Source organism: Natator depressus, chromosome 1, assembly GCF_965152275.1.
Source record: "Natator depressus isolate rNatDep1 chromosome 1, rNatDep2.hap1, whole genome shotgun sequence".
NCBI classification, from domain to species: Eukaryota; Metazoa; Chordata; order Testudines; family Cheloniidae; genus Natator; species Natator depressus.
The window spans coordinates 176,009,852-176,025,082 of NC_134234.1; the positions used below are offsets into that span (position 1 = coordinate 176,009,852).

The window sequence follows — 15,231 nt, forward strand, 5'->3', positions numbered from 1 at the left end:
GCAAAATTCTCAGGTCCAAAGAAATCCTCAAGATGGTTAGTATTTCACAAATTGTTTCAAGTCTGCATACAAACATAATGTAAATAGTATGTGGGTGCTGCATGCTATATTGGAAACATAACACATTTTCACTGAACAACAATGAATGCTGTTTCTTTATAAATTTGACCTTGTTGAAATAATATTATTGTAAAATTATTCCATTTTTAAAGTAAAACCAAAACCAAAAAACTTGCATTTAAAGTGAAAGTATGTCATTTCATTTAAGCACAATAGGAAAGAGTTCCAGGGATTTTAACTAACGGTACATATTTTTTCTGCAACCTTTGAAATTCTGTTATAAACTGAAGCAACCAGAACAATACAGATCAATTTTAGAAATGATTTCTGTAGGTCAGTTTTAATGATGATTCAAAATAAATGTTGAGATCATACAGCTATAAATGTTGGCCTGTAACTTAAGTAGCCAAAAGTATTCTCACATTTTACAGGAAACAATAACTTGATTCTAGTTAGATGAGAAAATAGGCTTATTGTGTTGGCAAAAAGAGACTGTAAGTTAATGTACTGTGGTACTTTACATGTTTGTACTTGCTCTCTAACCTGAGGTGCATTGACACGTATCTTAGAAAATTAGCTCCTCCTTTCAAGTGCTGACATTTCTATTCTGAGATTTGAGTCAGTATGTGCTAGGTATTAGAGGACAGTATCAAGCTTTTAAATGTGTTGTTTGTACTGCAATCAGTCCAACTGGCAGATTCTGTTCAAGGGCTGGATTCATTCAAATATTTGATTGTAGAATCACTGAAATTCAAGGTGAAAAGACTTTTGAATTTCTGGCCTAACTGGCATAAAAAAATAAGACTTGTAAGGAACAATATTCAAACATAAACTAGACATTGCATTCTAGTTCTCTGTTCCTCTGATCAGGCACTGGAGTTCTTTCACCTATAGAGAGTGAGGAGAGGACAAATCCCTTTCCACAAAGCACCACGTGGCCCATATCCACAAGGATCACAGTAATACAACCCCACATTCTCCCTCCCTTTCCCCAAATATCCCCCCGTTCTCCATAGAAGTCATATTCTCCTCAAGCCTCATACTATTTCTCTCCCTCCCCCGCTTTTTTCCACCAACCTTGTATTTCTCTCCTTATTTCCCATTCTGTCCTCCATTCATTCCTTGAAGTTCCCTGTCCCTTCTCAAAATCATTCAAGTCTTCTGTCTCTGCACATATGCCCCTTTAGTTTGCTGTCCAGTCCCTGGCCCAGTCTCACAAATCTCTTTTCTTCTCCCAGATCCCTCTCCCCCCAAAGTGTTGTCCTAGACCTTTGTCCTCCTCTTCTCAAATATCTCCTCTAAAACAGTCCCTCAAGTTTCTGCTTCCCCTTCCCAGTATCCTCAAGGTCTCCCAGTACTTGTCATTTCTCCCCAAGATCCAGCTGTCGCAGCATCCCACACTCCCCAGCGCTCCTTGCCTAAGGTCCTCTTCTTGTACTTGTGTCCAAGGTGCCCACTTTCCCAGAATCCCCATCACATTCTGGGGTGCAATCCAGACCGATGAGGGGTTGTGTCATTACCTGCCCTGTAACCCTGAGTGCCTCAAAATGCTCTGCTTCATCTTTGGTTGGAGGCTGCCAGCAGGCATACAAGCCTGCACCGGGAGTGCCTGTGTATTAAGCAGCTCTGAGTCAGCAAATCTGATTCCAGGAGCCTGCTTGTTACACCACTGCCACACTCTGTCCTCCACCGGCCTTGATTACATCAGGCAAGATGACCCCAACCCCTGCCCCCAGTCCCAGATTTTCTCAAAACTCTGTGCTCTGCAATGTCCTGCCCTTTCCTGCTCCAATCAGAGAGAGATTAAGATTTGTTTGTTCTTTCAATAAAATAAAAAAATAAATTTAAAAAAATGTTCAAGGTAGTTTCCTTACAAATCTACCTTCCAGCAAGATGGCTAAGCACCCTCTTGGTCAGGATCTCCCACAAAGTCCAAAGTGCTCAGTTCCTTTGTCCTCTTTGGTGAAAGATCCCTTGTTGTTCTTTGCCCCTCTCTTTTATAGTCCAGTGCACCTTTGAAATGGAGTCTTCTGAAGATTACCCCCCAGGGTAAAGTTCATTTAAGGCAACATGGAGTCTGGTGGTGAAGGAAGTTTCATGCTGATTTCTTGCCTGCTAGTGTGTGCTAAAATGTAAATTGATCTGTGTACTACAATCTTCTCCCTCTGCTGTGATGCTCAGTTGTGCTCCCCTTGTTGGCTTGATGGTCCTGAGCTCCTTCTCTGTAAATTACTTTCATATTGTCTCTTATTGTATCTTGAAAGCACCTTCAAAGTGGCAGAACCTATTCCTTTGTCTAGGGTAGGGTAACGTTAGCCCTGCCTGGCAGACACACTTTGATAACACAATATCCAATATGTTTGTAATTTTGAATTTGTCCTCCATATATACACCATGAAACAATATTAATGAACAGTATGCTATTAGTGTTTTATTGATATCTTACATGATACCTTTTAGATACAGGTTCTGACATTATCAGATAACAGTGAACCCCTTGCCCTCTTGCATTGGTATGGTATTAGGGTCTCACACACCGAATACCTAGCCTCAATGTTCAAGGTCTCCCCTGCCTTTCCTTGCCCCAACTTCCTTCCTTGTTCTTGTCTCCCACAGGTTCCTTCCTCCCTATTGTTCCCCTTATATCTGCCTCCCCCAGGCTCTTCCTTTTACCTGTCCCCAAAGTTTCCCCTTTTACTAGTTCCCCTTTTCTCTAAGGTCCCTCAGGTGCCCCAGTTTATGTCCATCTTCTGCCCTTGCAATGTTCCATGTCCCTCCAGCCTCATTTCTATCCTCCCCTTCCCAAGGATGCATTTAATCTATTCCTGGGAGGTTCCTTTTTCCTTAAGCTGCTACCCCATTTTCCTTCCTGCCCTAAGGTTCTCCTTTTGCCATCCAAAGTCTTCCTTTTCTACACTTTCCCCTTCCTTTGAAAGTTCCTCCTATATCTGTCTCCAAAGAGGGGAAGAAGAAAAGAGACTGCTGTGCCAGTTTCATAGCTAGAACGCCTTCTAACCAGCTCAGCTCCCTCCCAGCTCCACCTCCCAGCTCCTGCCTCTCACCAGCTCTCAGACCATCCCAAACAGAAGAGGAAGAACCCTGGCAGAGAAGGCACAGAGCTGAGCTAGCTACAATGGGGAGTCTCAGCTGCAGTGTCCCTCCAGCTGGGGTGAACTGAACCCCAGCATGGCAGCCTGCAAGAGAGGGAACGAGGTGACTGAGCACTTCAGTATAAAGCAGCAGCCTGATTGCTGTGGCAGTCTCTACTGCCTCTCCGCTCCTTAGCTAGCCAAAAGGGGCTGTTGTCCCTCACAAGTGAAAAGTTCTGGTGTACTTGAGCTGCACTCACCCCGCCTCCATCATTATGCCCCTTGCTGGGTCTCTGTTCATATTGCTGGGATGAGACAAGCAGGGCTTGATGCAGGTTGGCACCACCACCTACAGTTCAGCCATGGCTTAGAAATCCTGTCTTGCTTGTGGTGTTGTGACCTTTGACCCTATTTTGGCTGGTATTTGCCTAGCTGCATACTCAGATCAGCATAACATGAGAGCAGGATGGCAGGCTGGTTTAGGCTGTGCTTTCTGAAGCTAGTCTTTGCTGTAGGAGATGCTTCATCCCAAATATGAGCTCGTGAGGGTTGGTCCACGTAACTTTTTCCTGTAGGATTAAGAAACTAACACGGGAATTATTACTCCTCTGGATTCCTCCACAAGATGACTGACTACTTGAAGAATCCAGTACTGGAATCATATAGACTTACTGTTCTGGTTGATGCTTCTGGGTTTTGCTCAGGATCTCATGGGTTCCATGATAGCCACAGGTTTTTCCAAGTGGTTGAAGATTTGCTTGCATCTTCTCTTTGAGCTGTAATAGCAAAATATATCTTGAATATATTTGTCTTAGTCATGGTCAGTGCCACCTCTCCTCTTGGCTAGGATTCAGAGGCGCTATCCTAAATTATGTTGATTTGGATGGGGGCAAATATGTGTGGGAAATATTTTAATGAAGGGCCTAGAAACACGGATGGCTTCAGCTGTGTTGCAGGCTTCTTGGCTGGACGCTGCTGACTACGCATTGATAAACTTCCATTTGGGTTGTTTGGTAGACTATTATGACAATCTTTTATTCACCTCTACCAATAGACTGACACCCCCACATTATATAGCCCCTGAATTGCCCCCCAAAACACCACAGTTTAGGGCTGACAAGTAAGAGTTGATGTTTCAAGAGAGGATGCTGGCACACCAATCCTAGAAAATTCACTCTGAGTAGGAATGATCAAAACATAGAGGGTTTTTTGGGTTTTTTTGGCTGTGCCAGGTACATGGAAATCTTGCCATGCTGTTGGTTGCGTCTCACCCAGTGCAGGTACAGGAGACAAAAGGAGTGGGTGATGACTGATTTACCTCTTGTAATCTCATAGGAAAGGGAATATCAGACAACAGAGTGGCATGGGGCAGGCGGGGGGGGGGAGGGGAGAGAATGACAGGGGGATTGGAACAACCATCTCTTTTGTACATGTCCTACCTCCCAAAATTGCATATGCCATAGGGAAAGAGAGAATAAAATACGGTAGAACCTCAGCGTTACAGACACCTCAGGAATGGATGTTGTCCATAAATCTGAAATGTTCGTGACTCTGAACAAGCTGTTACGGGATGTGCCTCAGGGCGGACTGCTCAGAGCGGGAGCTCACAGCTCTGCAGTGGCTGTCTGGCGAGTGGGGGTGGGGATAGACAGCTGGTTCTAGCCCCCTGGCTGAGAGGGTAAATGAATGAGGCACCCTGGGGCACCGCAGTGTCAATGGGTGGACAGTGCAGGCTGTGGCCCTTTAAAACTGAGCTGTCCTCTAGAGCTCAGCGTGCAGGCAGGAGCTCCAGCATGTCCAGCAGCTTGCACTGCAAGCCAGGTTTCAGTAGCAGCTCAGGAAGTTTCTTTCCTGGGCTCTGAGCTTGCAAACTTGCCTCCCTCCCAGACAGGAGGGAGGGGGAGGGGAAAACAACATTCACCACCTCCGACCTGTAAGAGGCTGCTCCGCATTGTGGCGCATAGGGGGTGGGGGTGCCTCCCTTTAAGATGCAATACCAGTACAGTACAGTACTGTATTTGCTGGTTGTTTGTTGGTTTTGTCTCCGCTGCTGCCAGATAGCTTATTTCCGGTTCCTCATGGTGTCCGGTTGACTGGTCAGTCCCTAACTCTGGTGTTCGTATCTTTGAGGTTGTACTATAAAGGGAGGACAAAGAAAAGAAAAAAGGGTAGAGAGGAAGGAGGGAGCAAAGAACAGATGTGTGGAAACTGATTCGTTTCCACCAAACAAGAAGGGATTCAAGTAGAAGTAGCACAAAAAGGTGGAAAAGGCGAAGAAAAGTGTGAATAAAAGAGGGTACAAGGCAATGAACAAAAGGGGGGAAAAGAGGGAGAAAAGCAAGGAATATTACCCACCTCATTTCCACCTGCATCTTCCCAGTTTTGAGTTGCACATCCAATTGTAGTGCCCAATCACCCTTATGTCCACAAGCTATTTGCATGCTTTCTACAAAATAAACCATGTGAAGCATACTCTCCGAAAACATTTTGAAAGGCTCATTGATACTTTTTTTTTATTGAACTTGCTCATACCGTTTTAGCAGAAACCCAATTACTTTTACCTTTACGTTTTGACAACCATGCTTGTCATTCTGGCTGAAAGAAATTGACTCTAATGGCAAAGTTTTAGGTTGTGTCCTTAACCTCTCTGTTTTCCACAGAAAGAGATTATGCAAAACAGTCTTATAAATACACTGAAATCTGACATTTGAAAGAATATGCTGTGGTCTATTATTTTTTCCAAACAATGAATGCATGGAGGCTTAAAGCAGACATGAATAAATCAATACATATATTTTTGATAAAGAAAACTATGTTTTTACCTTATTTGGTTTATGCACCATTGCGATGAGGTTTTTATGGGGTTCATATTTTAAAAAGAAGCAATTTTCAGCAATTACGTGAAATATGTTCCCATTTCATCCTGTTATTATTTAGAACCTTGAAACAACCTTAACATGTTGATGCTGATGTTGCTAAGATATAAATACATCTTCTTTTTTGGGGTATGCCATCTGGAATTAGAATTCTTCCAAAGAAATGTACAAAGCCAACATATTTCATTTCCATTATATTTCTGTAACTTTTTGTTGATTTTGCAGGTGGGAAAGGAGGAAAAAAGAAGAAAAACAAAAATACTTCCAAGCCCCAGAAGAATAATGGGTCTAACTGGGCCAGTGTTCCTCTACCACCTCCTCCGGTGCAGCCGCTCCCAGGCGCAGAGCTGGAGCACTTTGGAGAGGACCAGCAAGAAGCAGGGTGAGGCCTTTTCTTCTGTTGACACAATCAGTAGTTCTTTATCACAGTCAATTTTGTCTTCATGTGAATAAAACATCCTTATCTTAGACTGCCTGCAAGCCATGGCAATGCATTCCCAGTTATTATATTGCTTATTGTTTGGTAGAAAATATACCATCTTTGTGAAATAAGGGCCTTATCCTGCAACCTTTTGTCATGTAAATTGTCTTCATGAAGTCCAGAGTGTCTGCTTCCATGAGTAATGGTTTCATGATCTCTTCAGAGTGTCCCAAAAGGGCACTAAGGACAACCTTGCTTCATAATAATTTAGAGCTGATTCTGCTACCCTTACTCATGCGGAGTAGTACCTTACTCTGCAAGTAGCTCCACTGAAGTCAGTTGGGCTTCTTGAGGAGGAAGGTGCTTCTCATGGTGAATAAGGGTGGCAGAATCTGGCTATTAGACTTTTCTAAAGTCTGGCAATAGTAGATCGGTCACCAAAGAGACACCAAAATGGGATAATTTTAGAAGACCTGCCAGTCGATGATACTCAACTTGCAGAATTGAAAAAGGAGCTAAAGTTCTAGACACGCTATATGTGTGAGTTTCCGGAGTTTCAACATGTATCTTGACACTTTAAACGTCTTTGGATTGCTAACACTCATTTCCAGGGACAGAAAAGCAAGCAACAAACATTTTTAAATGGGAGTGGACATTTTATGTAAAGAAAAACAATCCTGTGATTTGTTTTCATAACTTATGTATTTAACATTTTTCAGAACAGTCACAATATAACAAAAAAGAAATTATACCAAATGTAGGAAAACAGATGGAAATGGTCAAATTCATCTCTGGTGGAGCCTATGGAAGTCAGTGGAGCGCCATCAGGGATAAATTTGGCCCATCCATCTGTATTGATAACCCAATATTTTCAGATCATGAGAAATAATATTAAAAATAATCATAGTATCCTACATCTTCCTTTTTTTAAGTTAGAAGCTAATCCTCTTGTTCCCCTTGTCCTAGAGTAAGGTCATGACATATTTAATGAATCATCTCCCAAAGCTACAGTTGATTTAAGTTATGTTAGTACATTTTAATTGGCAAACCATATATTGTTTGTGTATTTGCCAGTGTTTGGCATACTTACCAGAATACATACTAAACTTTATAGAACTCACTCTTCCCCCTTCTCACTGTGGTATCCTTCAATCTATCCTTCTTTTCCCCCATCCCGCCCCATTACCTTCCCAACAGGCCCACACTTCCCCACCCTCTGTGAGGCCTTCATAAACTTCTTTCTCCATTAACATGTTACCTTCAGTGTCCCCTATTCTCCTTGTCACCAGCCATAGCAACTTCTTTTCCTGCAATTCCTCAATAGGTCTCAGCTGCCTCCCTCTCATCCCTATGAACTTGCTAGCTGGAGTTAATTACTCATTCCCTTGGTTCATATGTTTCTTTCTAACCTCACAGTTTTTCTTGTCCCTGACTCTCCAGTAAATTTCTTAATTTTTCTTCCTACCAGTTCCCCATTTTTCCCACACACACTCATCTCTAGCACCAGCATCTTTAGTCAACACTTACTATTGATACCACCTCTTATTGTGTGGCAAAACTGTTCTGGTTGCTTCTCTCTAGGGCACTCATCCCAAAAGAAGAATTCAAATTGCCATATTCTGGGTTATGTAACTCGGAATAGGATACCGAGACTGCCAGAGAGCTGTGCCTCCTCAGTCCAGAAATGGACTCTGCACCTTTAAGTGGGGGAGGTGGGATTTATCTGGCTGGCTGAATGAAGGGAACAGTGCTTTACGGCTGGGGGTGGGTGGAGAGGAAAACTGCTGCACAAGGGACAAGGGGACAGTGTGGCGCCACTGACTTATCCCCTGGGAACCAGGACGAGTGGAAGGATTTAAATGGGGTAGCCCTGTGTGTGAAGCCCCCCGCCATACTTTTACACAGAGCAGGCTGGGGCAGTGTGATCAGTGAATTCCAGATAGGTGGGTGGAAAAGGAGGCTACTGGAGATTAATATGTTGTGCAGGAACTGGAGCCTATTAGAATGTCATGGGAAAGGAAAAAGGTTGTTAGTTACTGAAACGGAAAGAAATTTTATTTACACTATTTTGATATGGGCACAAAGGTTCCGATACGGTTCCTTTCAGAAAATGGGCAAAGGCTCAGATCCATTCTTATGTTTCTGCCCTCAATCTAGCATAAACAGTTTAGTGTTCGTTAATCTCTGTCATGCTTACAAGGATCTATCTGTCCCTTTAAACCACCCTCCTTCCAAAATACCAAAATATAGGTGATCAAATAAATCTAAAATATTGTTTTTAAGCCAGGTTCTGCTACCCTTATTCACATTGAATAGTATCCAGCTCCATGAATTTATGGGATGACTTCCAGAGTAAGATTCCATTCAACTTGAGTAAGCATGCCAGAATCAGTAAGACTCCTTACTATACCTAGAGCTATTCAAATATATTTTCCAGCCAAACAGATTTGGTCAATTCAACAGAAATTCTCTAAACATTTCAGTCAACCCAAAAATGCATTTTTCAGGGAAAAAAAGTTTTGCACCCTAAATTTGATCCAGCTCCATTCCCTATATATATTTTGGACTTCAGAGTACTCTCTATATTTAAGGATTTTTTCCAAAAAATGCAGTCTACTTTAATAGAGTATTATAAAAATTTAAGACTTGATAAATAATAATAATTCTCTAGATCAGCTTGGTTTTAAAGTTATTTTTTTAAATTAATGTGTGTTAATATTTAACTAAAATAATTCTGCAATAATAGGCAAACTACTTCCATCTTCTTTAAAGATGACAAACAGATAAATAAGACAGGTGAATTGAAGTACCATCTAGTGAAAGCCTTTGTGACACAGGGCTTAACTTCTTAGTTGCATAAAATATCTAGAAGGAAGAAATTATATTAGTCACCAAGACAACACTGGTTATTTCAGAGTAGAGTAATCAGGAATATTGACAGCACACTTTCAAGTTCTACACAATTCAGGCTCAGTTTTTGCTATGTTTATCTTTCAAATTACACTTTTTAGTTAGTTATAATGTCACATTGATAGTAATGGCAACCAGACTTTCTAAAGAATATCAAAATGACCAAAAAAATAAAATAAAATTAGACTTACAGATCAGATCCGCAGCTGGAATAAATAGACACAGCTCCACTGAAATTAGTAGAGTTACACTGATTTATACCAGCCGAGGATCTAGCCTTCTTTTTTCTTTCAACCTCTAGAGTCAAATGAAAGTACAAAATCAAGATTGTATTTCCTATGTCAGCTTTAATATTGACATATTGGAAAACAGTTGCTTAGATTTTTCTTTTTACAATTTTATTTATCTTAATTAGTTTGATTTCTAACATACATATCCACTATAATATTACATTTTAAATTTGAAAATCACATATTTGGAAATAACCATGTTGCACAGGAAAACTGAATCCATTCAGGCAGGCCTTGCAATGTGATCTGAAGATGAACAAACGTATACCAGCAGGACAGTGTCCTGAAGAATGCTCAATTTCCAACCCTCTCCTCTTCCTAATCCCTGAGTTCCCATTTATGGACTCTTACCATGAGCATCCTAACTAAACTCAACTGCAAAGGATTTTATACTTCAAAGTTAATGCATTAAATTGCACCTGGAGACCTATCGGTAGGCAGCAGCCTGTGAAGCACATGTATATTATAATCCACATTAGCCTCATCATTAAATTAGCAGGCAGCAACCTTGTGCACTAGGTTAAGTTTCCAGATTGTTTTCAAGGGTAGCATCAGATGAAGTGCATTATAGTAATGCAGGCCAGAACTAACTGTTGTGACATCTACAACCAAGAACAATGCTCATGGTCACCTAGCCAAACTCTTAGCTCTTTACTGCTCTCCAGATATGTACAAGGGTCTGAAATCAGTCCCATGCTCCCCCAAACCCTTGTAACATAAAATGGATATATTGGGCCAAATTCTCCAGTTCACTAAAGCCATTTTGTGCCACTAAGGCACTTTGCACAAGTGGCCTTAAAATGGCCAAAGATCGTCAGTGGAGAATTCAGGAACTGATTGCTCAAGGAAATGGTTGCCACCTGCTGTGCCAGGCACCTGCAACACAAATGGACAGAGGAGGTATGCTCCAGGAGAGGGGTGAGGAACCAATGTGGCATAGCAGAGCTCCACGATACCATATTCTCCAGTGACCTAACTTAGTGCTGCTCCTGTGTGGCTCCAACTTGCACTGGAGTTGAGTGGCTAAAGATTATAAAATAGCTTCAACTGACTACCTGTGGCTGCCCCCAGCCTTTCCTTTTGCCTGAGTTATGCTGGATGAGATAAAGAATCTGTCCTGTTCTCTCAACTGAGGGAGCAGACGTCATGTCCGAATCAAAGCAGACTTTTCTATGGTGTGGGCTATTGGGTAAGTTATTCAGAAAGTCAGTGTGTATGAATATTTCCAGCTCTCTTTCCTATCTTCTGCTAACCCAGGAGTGGGCAAACTTTTTGCCCCTGAGGGCCACATCTGGGTATGGAAATAGTATGGTGGGCCATGAATGTTCACAAAATTGGGGATTGGGGTGTGGAAGGGGGTGAGGGCTCCAGCTGGGGGTGCAGGCCCTGAGGTAGGGCCAGAAATGAGGAGTTCAAGGTGCAGGAGGGGGCTCCAGGCTGGGGCAGCGGGTTGGGGTGTGTGGGGGCTAATAATATACATCATTCCACTCGACCCCAGTAATGAAACCCTTCATGCAGACAGCTAGTTACAAGACAGATTTAATTATTGCTACCGATTATTCCTAACTAGAAATAAAAAGGAAATATTAATTAGTTATTATATCAATGTAATTGTTAATCATATTTCTTCTTGAGGAAAAAGTAATGAAGGTAATAATATGATACTCTTTTAGTTCAAATACATCCTTTTGGCCAACACCTGAAGAAAAGGACCTTCCTTGCTTGAAAGATTGTGTATTATAACAAATCTGCGGTGTAAAGACCAACGTATCACATTGTTTATCTTATCTAATTCATATTGTAAAGAGAGGGCAACATGTCAATGCGGTATATATTAGTTTGTTAACAACCAAATATAAATAGGTTAAAAAACATAAGAGTATAAAGTGGCAACAGTAATGGGAACATACAGATTTGGGGTTTTCCAGGACATGTTTCAGACATGGACTTTAAGTGAATTACTGTGGAATCATTGTCAGAAATCCCTGGTGATATTAAGCACTCATATTTTATAGATAGCTACTATGAAAGTGTAAAATTGTATTTTATTCAGAAAACATGGATGTTAACAATATTTACTGTGCTACAGTGTCATCAGCTCCAAAAACTAAGCAAGGTATATCAGATGAAATGAGTTAGCTGTGAAGGTCATCACAGATAAGTGCCAGCAATGCCTTGATTCTATATCACACCATCAGGTATTCTGTAGATGTTATATTACATAAAAAATGTTAAAAGAACATTAAGGTTTCAAAAGCAATCATTCAAAAGTTAGGAAATACCCAAATTAAGTTTGCCTGTGCATATGCATTATGATACTGTCTTTAATTACATGATCCTTTCCACCAAACTTCTGTCTGTAAAGTCAAGCTCCTTTAACAATTATGTATCTAAACTGTACAGACTTCTACACAGGGAGAGGGAAATTGTACTTTCATACATTTTAGAAGTCTCTAAATACTGTGTAAAACAGCTTTTCTGTCCATAATGCAACTTTGATGTTCTCTCTCTCATGATACGTCAGGGCTAGAAACAATAGCTTTATTGGAATGGAAGATACAACTTCAGTTTCTAGCCTTGATGAGTCACAATATATTAGACCCTCAACTTTTCTTTGGTCCAGGACTGAGTATTACACTCAGACCAATGTAATTCTAGCTGAGAATTCCTTATATGAGAAGAATGAAAGAAGCACATATTTTTGGGGCATTTTTTTTTAAATTTGTGGCAGCTGTGTTGAAGATGTTTAGAGATGTCGAATGTCATCTAAGCAGTCCCAATAGAGATTAATTAGTTGGTGAGGTGCTGGCAGAGAAGTCCAGGTGCATGATAAATGCAATTTATCAGATAGCTCTGTAATTTATCATGTGTATCTAACCTCCCCTTATGCTTGGGGTGAATTGGGTGTGTTGCTGTTGTATACATTTAACACTTTTTTTAGGTTGCATAAAATACACAAAGGCAATATACACAGTTTACAATCTTCGTGAAAACCATAACTTTTGAATTCACTACATATAATGCATTGATGTACTATTGTATTAATGAAAACTAGTATTTTACATTTAGAGCCATATTCCCTCCCCTGTTTCTGTCTCCTTTGTAATGAGCATGCAGAAAAAGGGCAAAACATTTTAAAGTATTTAGGTGCCTAAAGATGCAGATAGGCACCTAGTAGAATTTTCAGAAGCACCTAAGTACCCAGCTCCAATGGCTCCAATGGCATCTAGGCACTACTGAAAATCCCACTGGGTGCCTAAATACCTTTTTTAAAATATGGCCCTAAGGGTATGTCCACACTGCACTCTAAAACCCATGGCAGCTCCAGCCTGAGCTCTACACTGCTGTTTTTAATGCTGTAGCATGAGCCTGAGTTTGTAGACTCCAGGCACTGAGACTCGCTGCCATGGGTTTTAAAACCCAGTGTAGACATAGACTAAGTGTCCAGCTGAGAATTTCCTCAAGGTAGAGATCTTTGTTTATATCACACCAGAATAGACATCTCCTGTGCCAACCACCCTCCCTCACCCCTACATCTAGGCTATATTAGGGTAGTGTGGAGTGGAGCAGGCTATAGAACAGCATGTGAAAAGGCTGCTTGCCTTTCCAGTTACAATTAATTTACCAGTTTTGTGTTGGAGTAATGACTGGGTTATGTGTGGAATAATGGTAACAACAAATCTTCCAAACCCCTCTTGGCATGGTCACTGCTTTGGGGATCCAAGAAGAGATCTAACATATGCTTGCTAGAAGGAAGGTGGGAGTAAGGAAGTGCTATATCTAAATATTTGAGTTCATTCACTGTCTTTGAATCAGTAGCCTGGGTTTTCATGTCTAGATGCAGGTAAATCTTTAATGCATTCTCTTAGCTTAATAGTCCAGAAAGTGAGTTAGTTCATTTCCTTTGGTAATTGTGAGCTAAAGTCATCTAATTAATATTAAAAAACATGATAATGAACATGTGGTTTGTTGTAGCAAATTTTGTTCAAATTGCTTAGCTATTATGAGCCAATTAAACAAAGAAACAAAACCAATGTGACAATTTTCAGCAATTATTGCCTTACTTATATTTAATATAATAATTCAGACTCAAACTACATGTCAGGGTGGGCATGTCCCATAAACATCTACACAGCAACCTCATTATCCACCTTCAAATCCCTCCTCAAAACGCGCCTTTTCTGAGTTTGTACAGCACCTAGCACAATGGGGTCTAGCCTAAAACTAGGGCTCTATGGTAATGTGAATAATAAATAGTAATAATAAAGATGCTTGTCTTTCCCTGTAGTATATAGAAGAGGCTAGTTTTGGTTGATACTAAATTTACATGATCTTGATTTCAGGTATGACAGTGATGGTTGGTGTCCTCCTTTACCGGTTCAGACGTACTTACACCAGGGCCTGGAGGATGAGCTTGAAGAAGATGATGACAGAGTTCCTACACCACCTGTCCGAGGGGTGGCCTCCTCACCAGCAATCTCCTTTGGGCAACAGTCCACTGCCACTCTCACACCTTCTCCACGAGAGGAAATGCAGCCAATGCTTCAAGCCCACCTTGATGAATTAACCAGGGCCTACCAGTTTGACATAGCAAAGCAAACATGGTAAATGTTCGAGTTAGACACATGTAATTTTAGAAAATGATACTGTAATAATACAGTATCCAGTGCCAAAATCCTTAGCACTACACGACAACTGAAACTGTTAATTGAAAAAATATATTAAAAAGAGTATATGGTATAAAAATGGAGCCTAAAAATAGGTATTTTATTAAATTTGTGTGAAAAATACATGTAAAGATGATATTCATCTGGAATGCTGGTATATACTAATTAATTAACCCCATCAACAGGTAACTTTTATCCACACATTTCAGGATAGCAAATAAATTGAATTTATCAGGTCTTTGGAAATAACAAGACACTAAATCAGTGTTCAAACATCAGATCAGTCACCTCTAGTATCTACAGTACCATTATTTTTCTGGAGAATTAGCTTCATTCACATTTACACGAGAACGAAGTATCCACACAGCTAAGAGTTTTGATAGTATGTTGAAATATCATCTCTAATTTCAACAAGAAGATAATAGAAACATCAGGAAGAAAGGTGTTAAATTACACAGAATGGATCTAGTCTGTTAGACTGTGTTTCACTTATTTAAAGGAAGAACAAGCAAATATCACTGTAACATTTTCACTATAAAATAAACATTAGAAGCGATCTCTTCAGGGACTAAAAAAGAACTTTGCTGCTGCATAGGACAAGAACTGAAGGCCAGTTGCTTTCTGGATGTCCCCTAAGTAGTAGTTGTCCTTTTAAAACTTTTCCATCTAGAGAAAATAAAAAAAGAGTCTGAGAATCTCAGAAGATAAAGTATAGCTAGTTGCTGAATGGCACTCCACCAGCAAAGAAGTGGACATGCTTCATTGGCAAACAAAGGTCACAACCACATTCAATGTTTGCCATCATAAATAGAACAGACAAGTAGACAAACCATGCCAAATCAAAGCCAGCTGTTTTCTCTTGGAAGCCTCTAGGCTCATTTGCAAACTGTATTCAATCCATGGGGTAATTAGGCCCCA

At 40.7% G+C, this 15,231-nt stretch overlaps 1 protein-coding gene across 11 annotated transcripts in view; it reads left to right on the forward strand.

The window, feature by feature from the left end:
- ROBO2 (roundabout guidance receptor 2) overlaps positions 1-15,231 on the forward strand; it is a 1,509,143-nt gene that overhangs the window by 1,461,070 nt on the left and 32,842 nt on the right. For all 11 annotated transcript variants that reach the window (XM_074971504.1, XM_074971513.1, XM_074971584.1 and 8 more), the window contains 2 exons: positions 6,251-6,407; positions 13,990-14,250. In XM_074971504.1, coding sequence (XP_074827605.1) covers positions 6,251-6,407; positions 13,990-14,250 — 418 coding nt within the window. The remainder of the gene's footprint in view (positions 1-6,250; positions 6,408-13,989; positions 14,251-15,231) is intronic.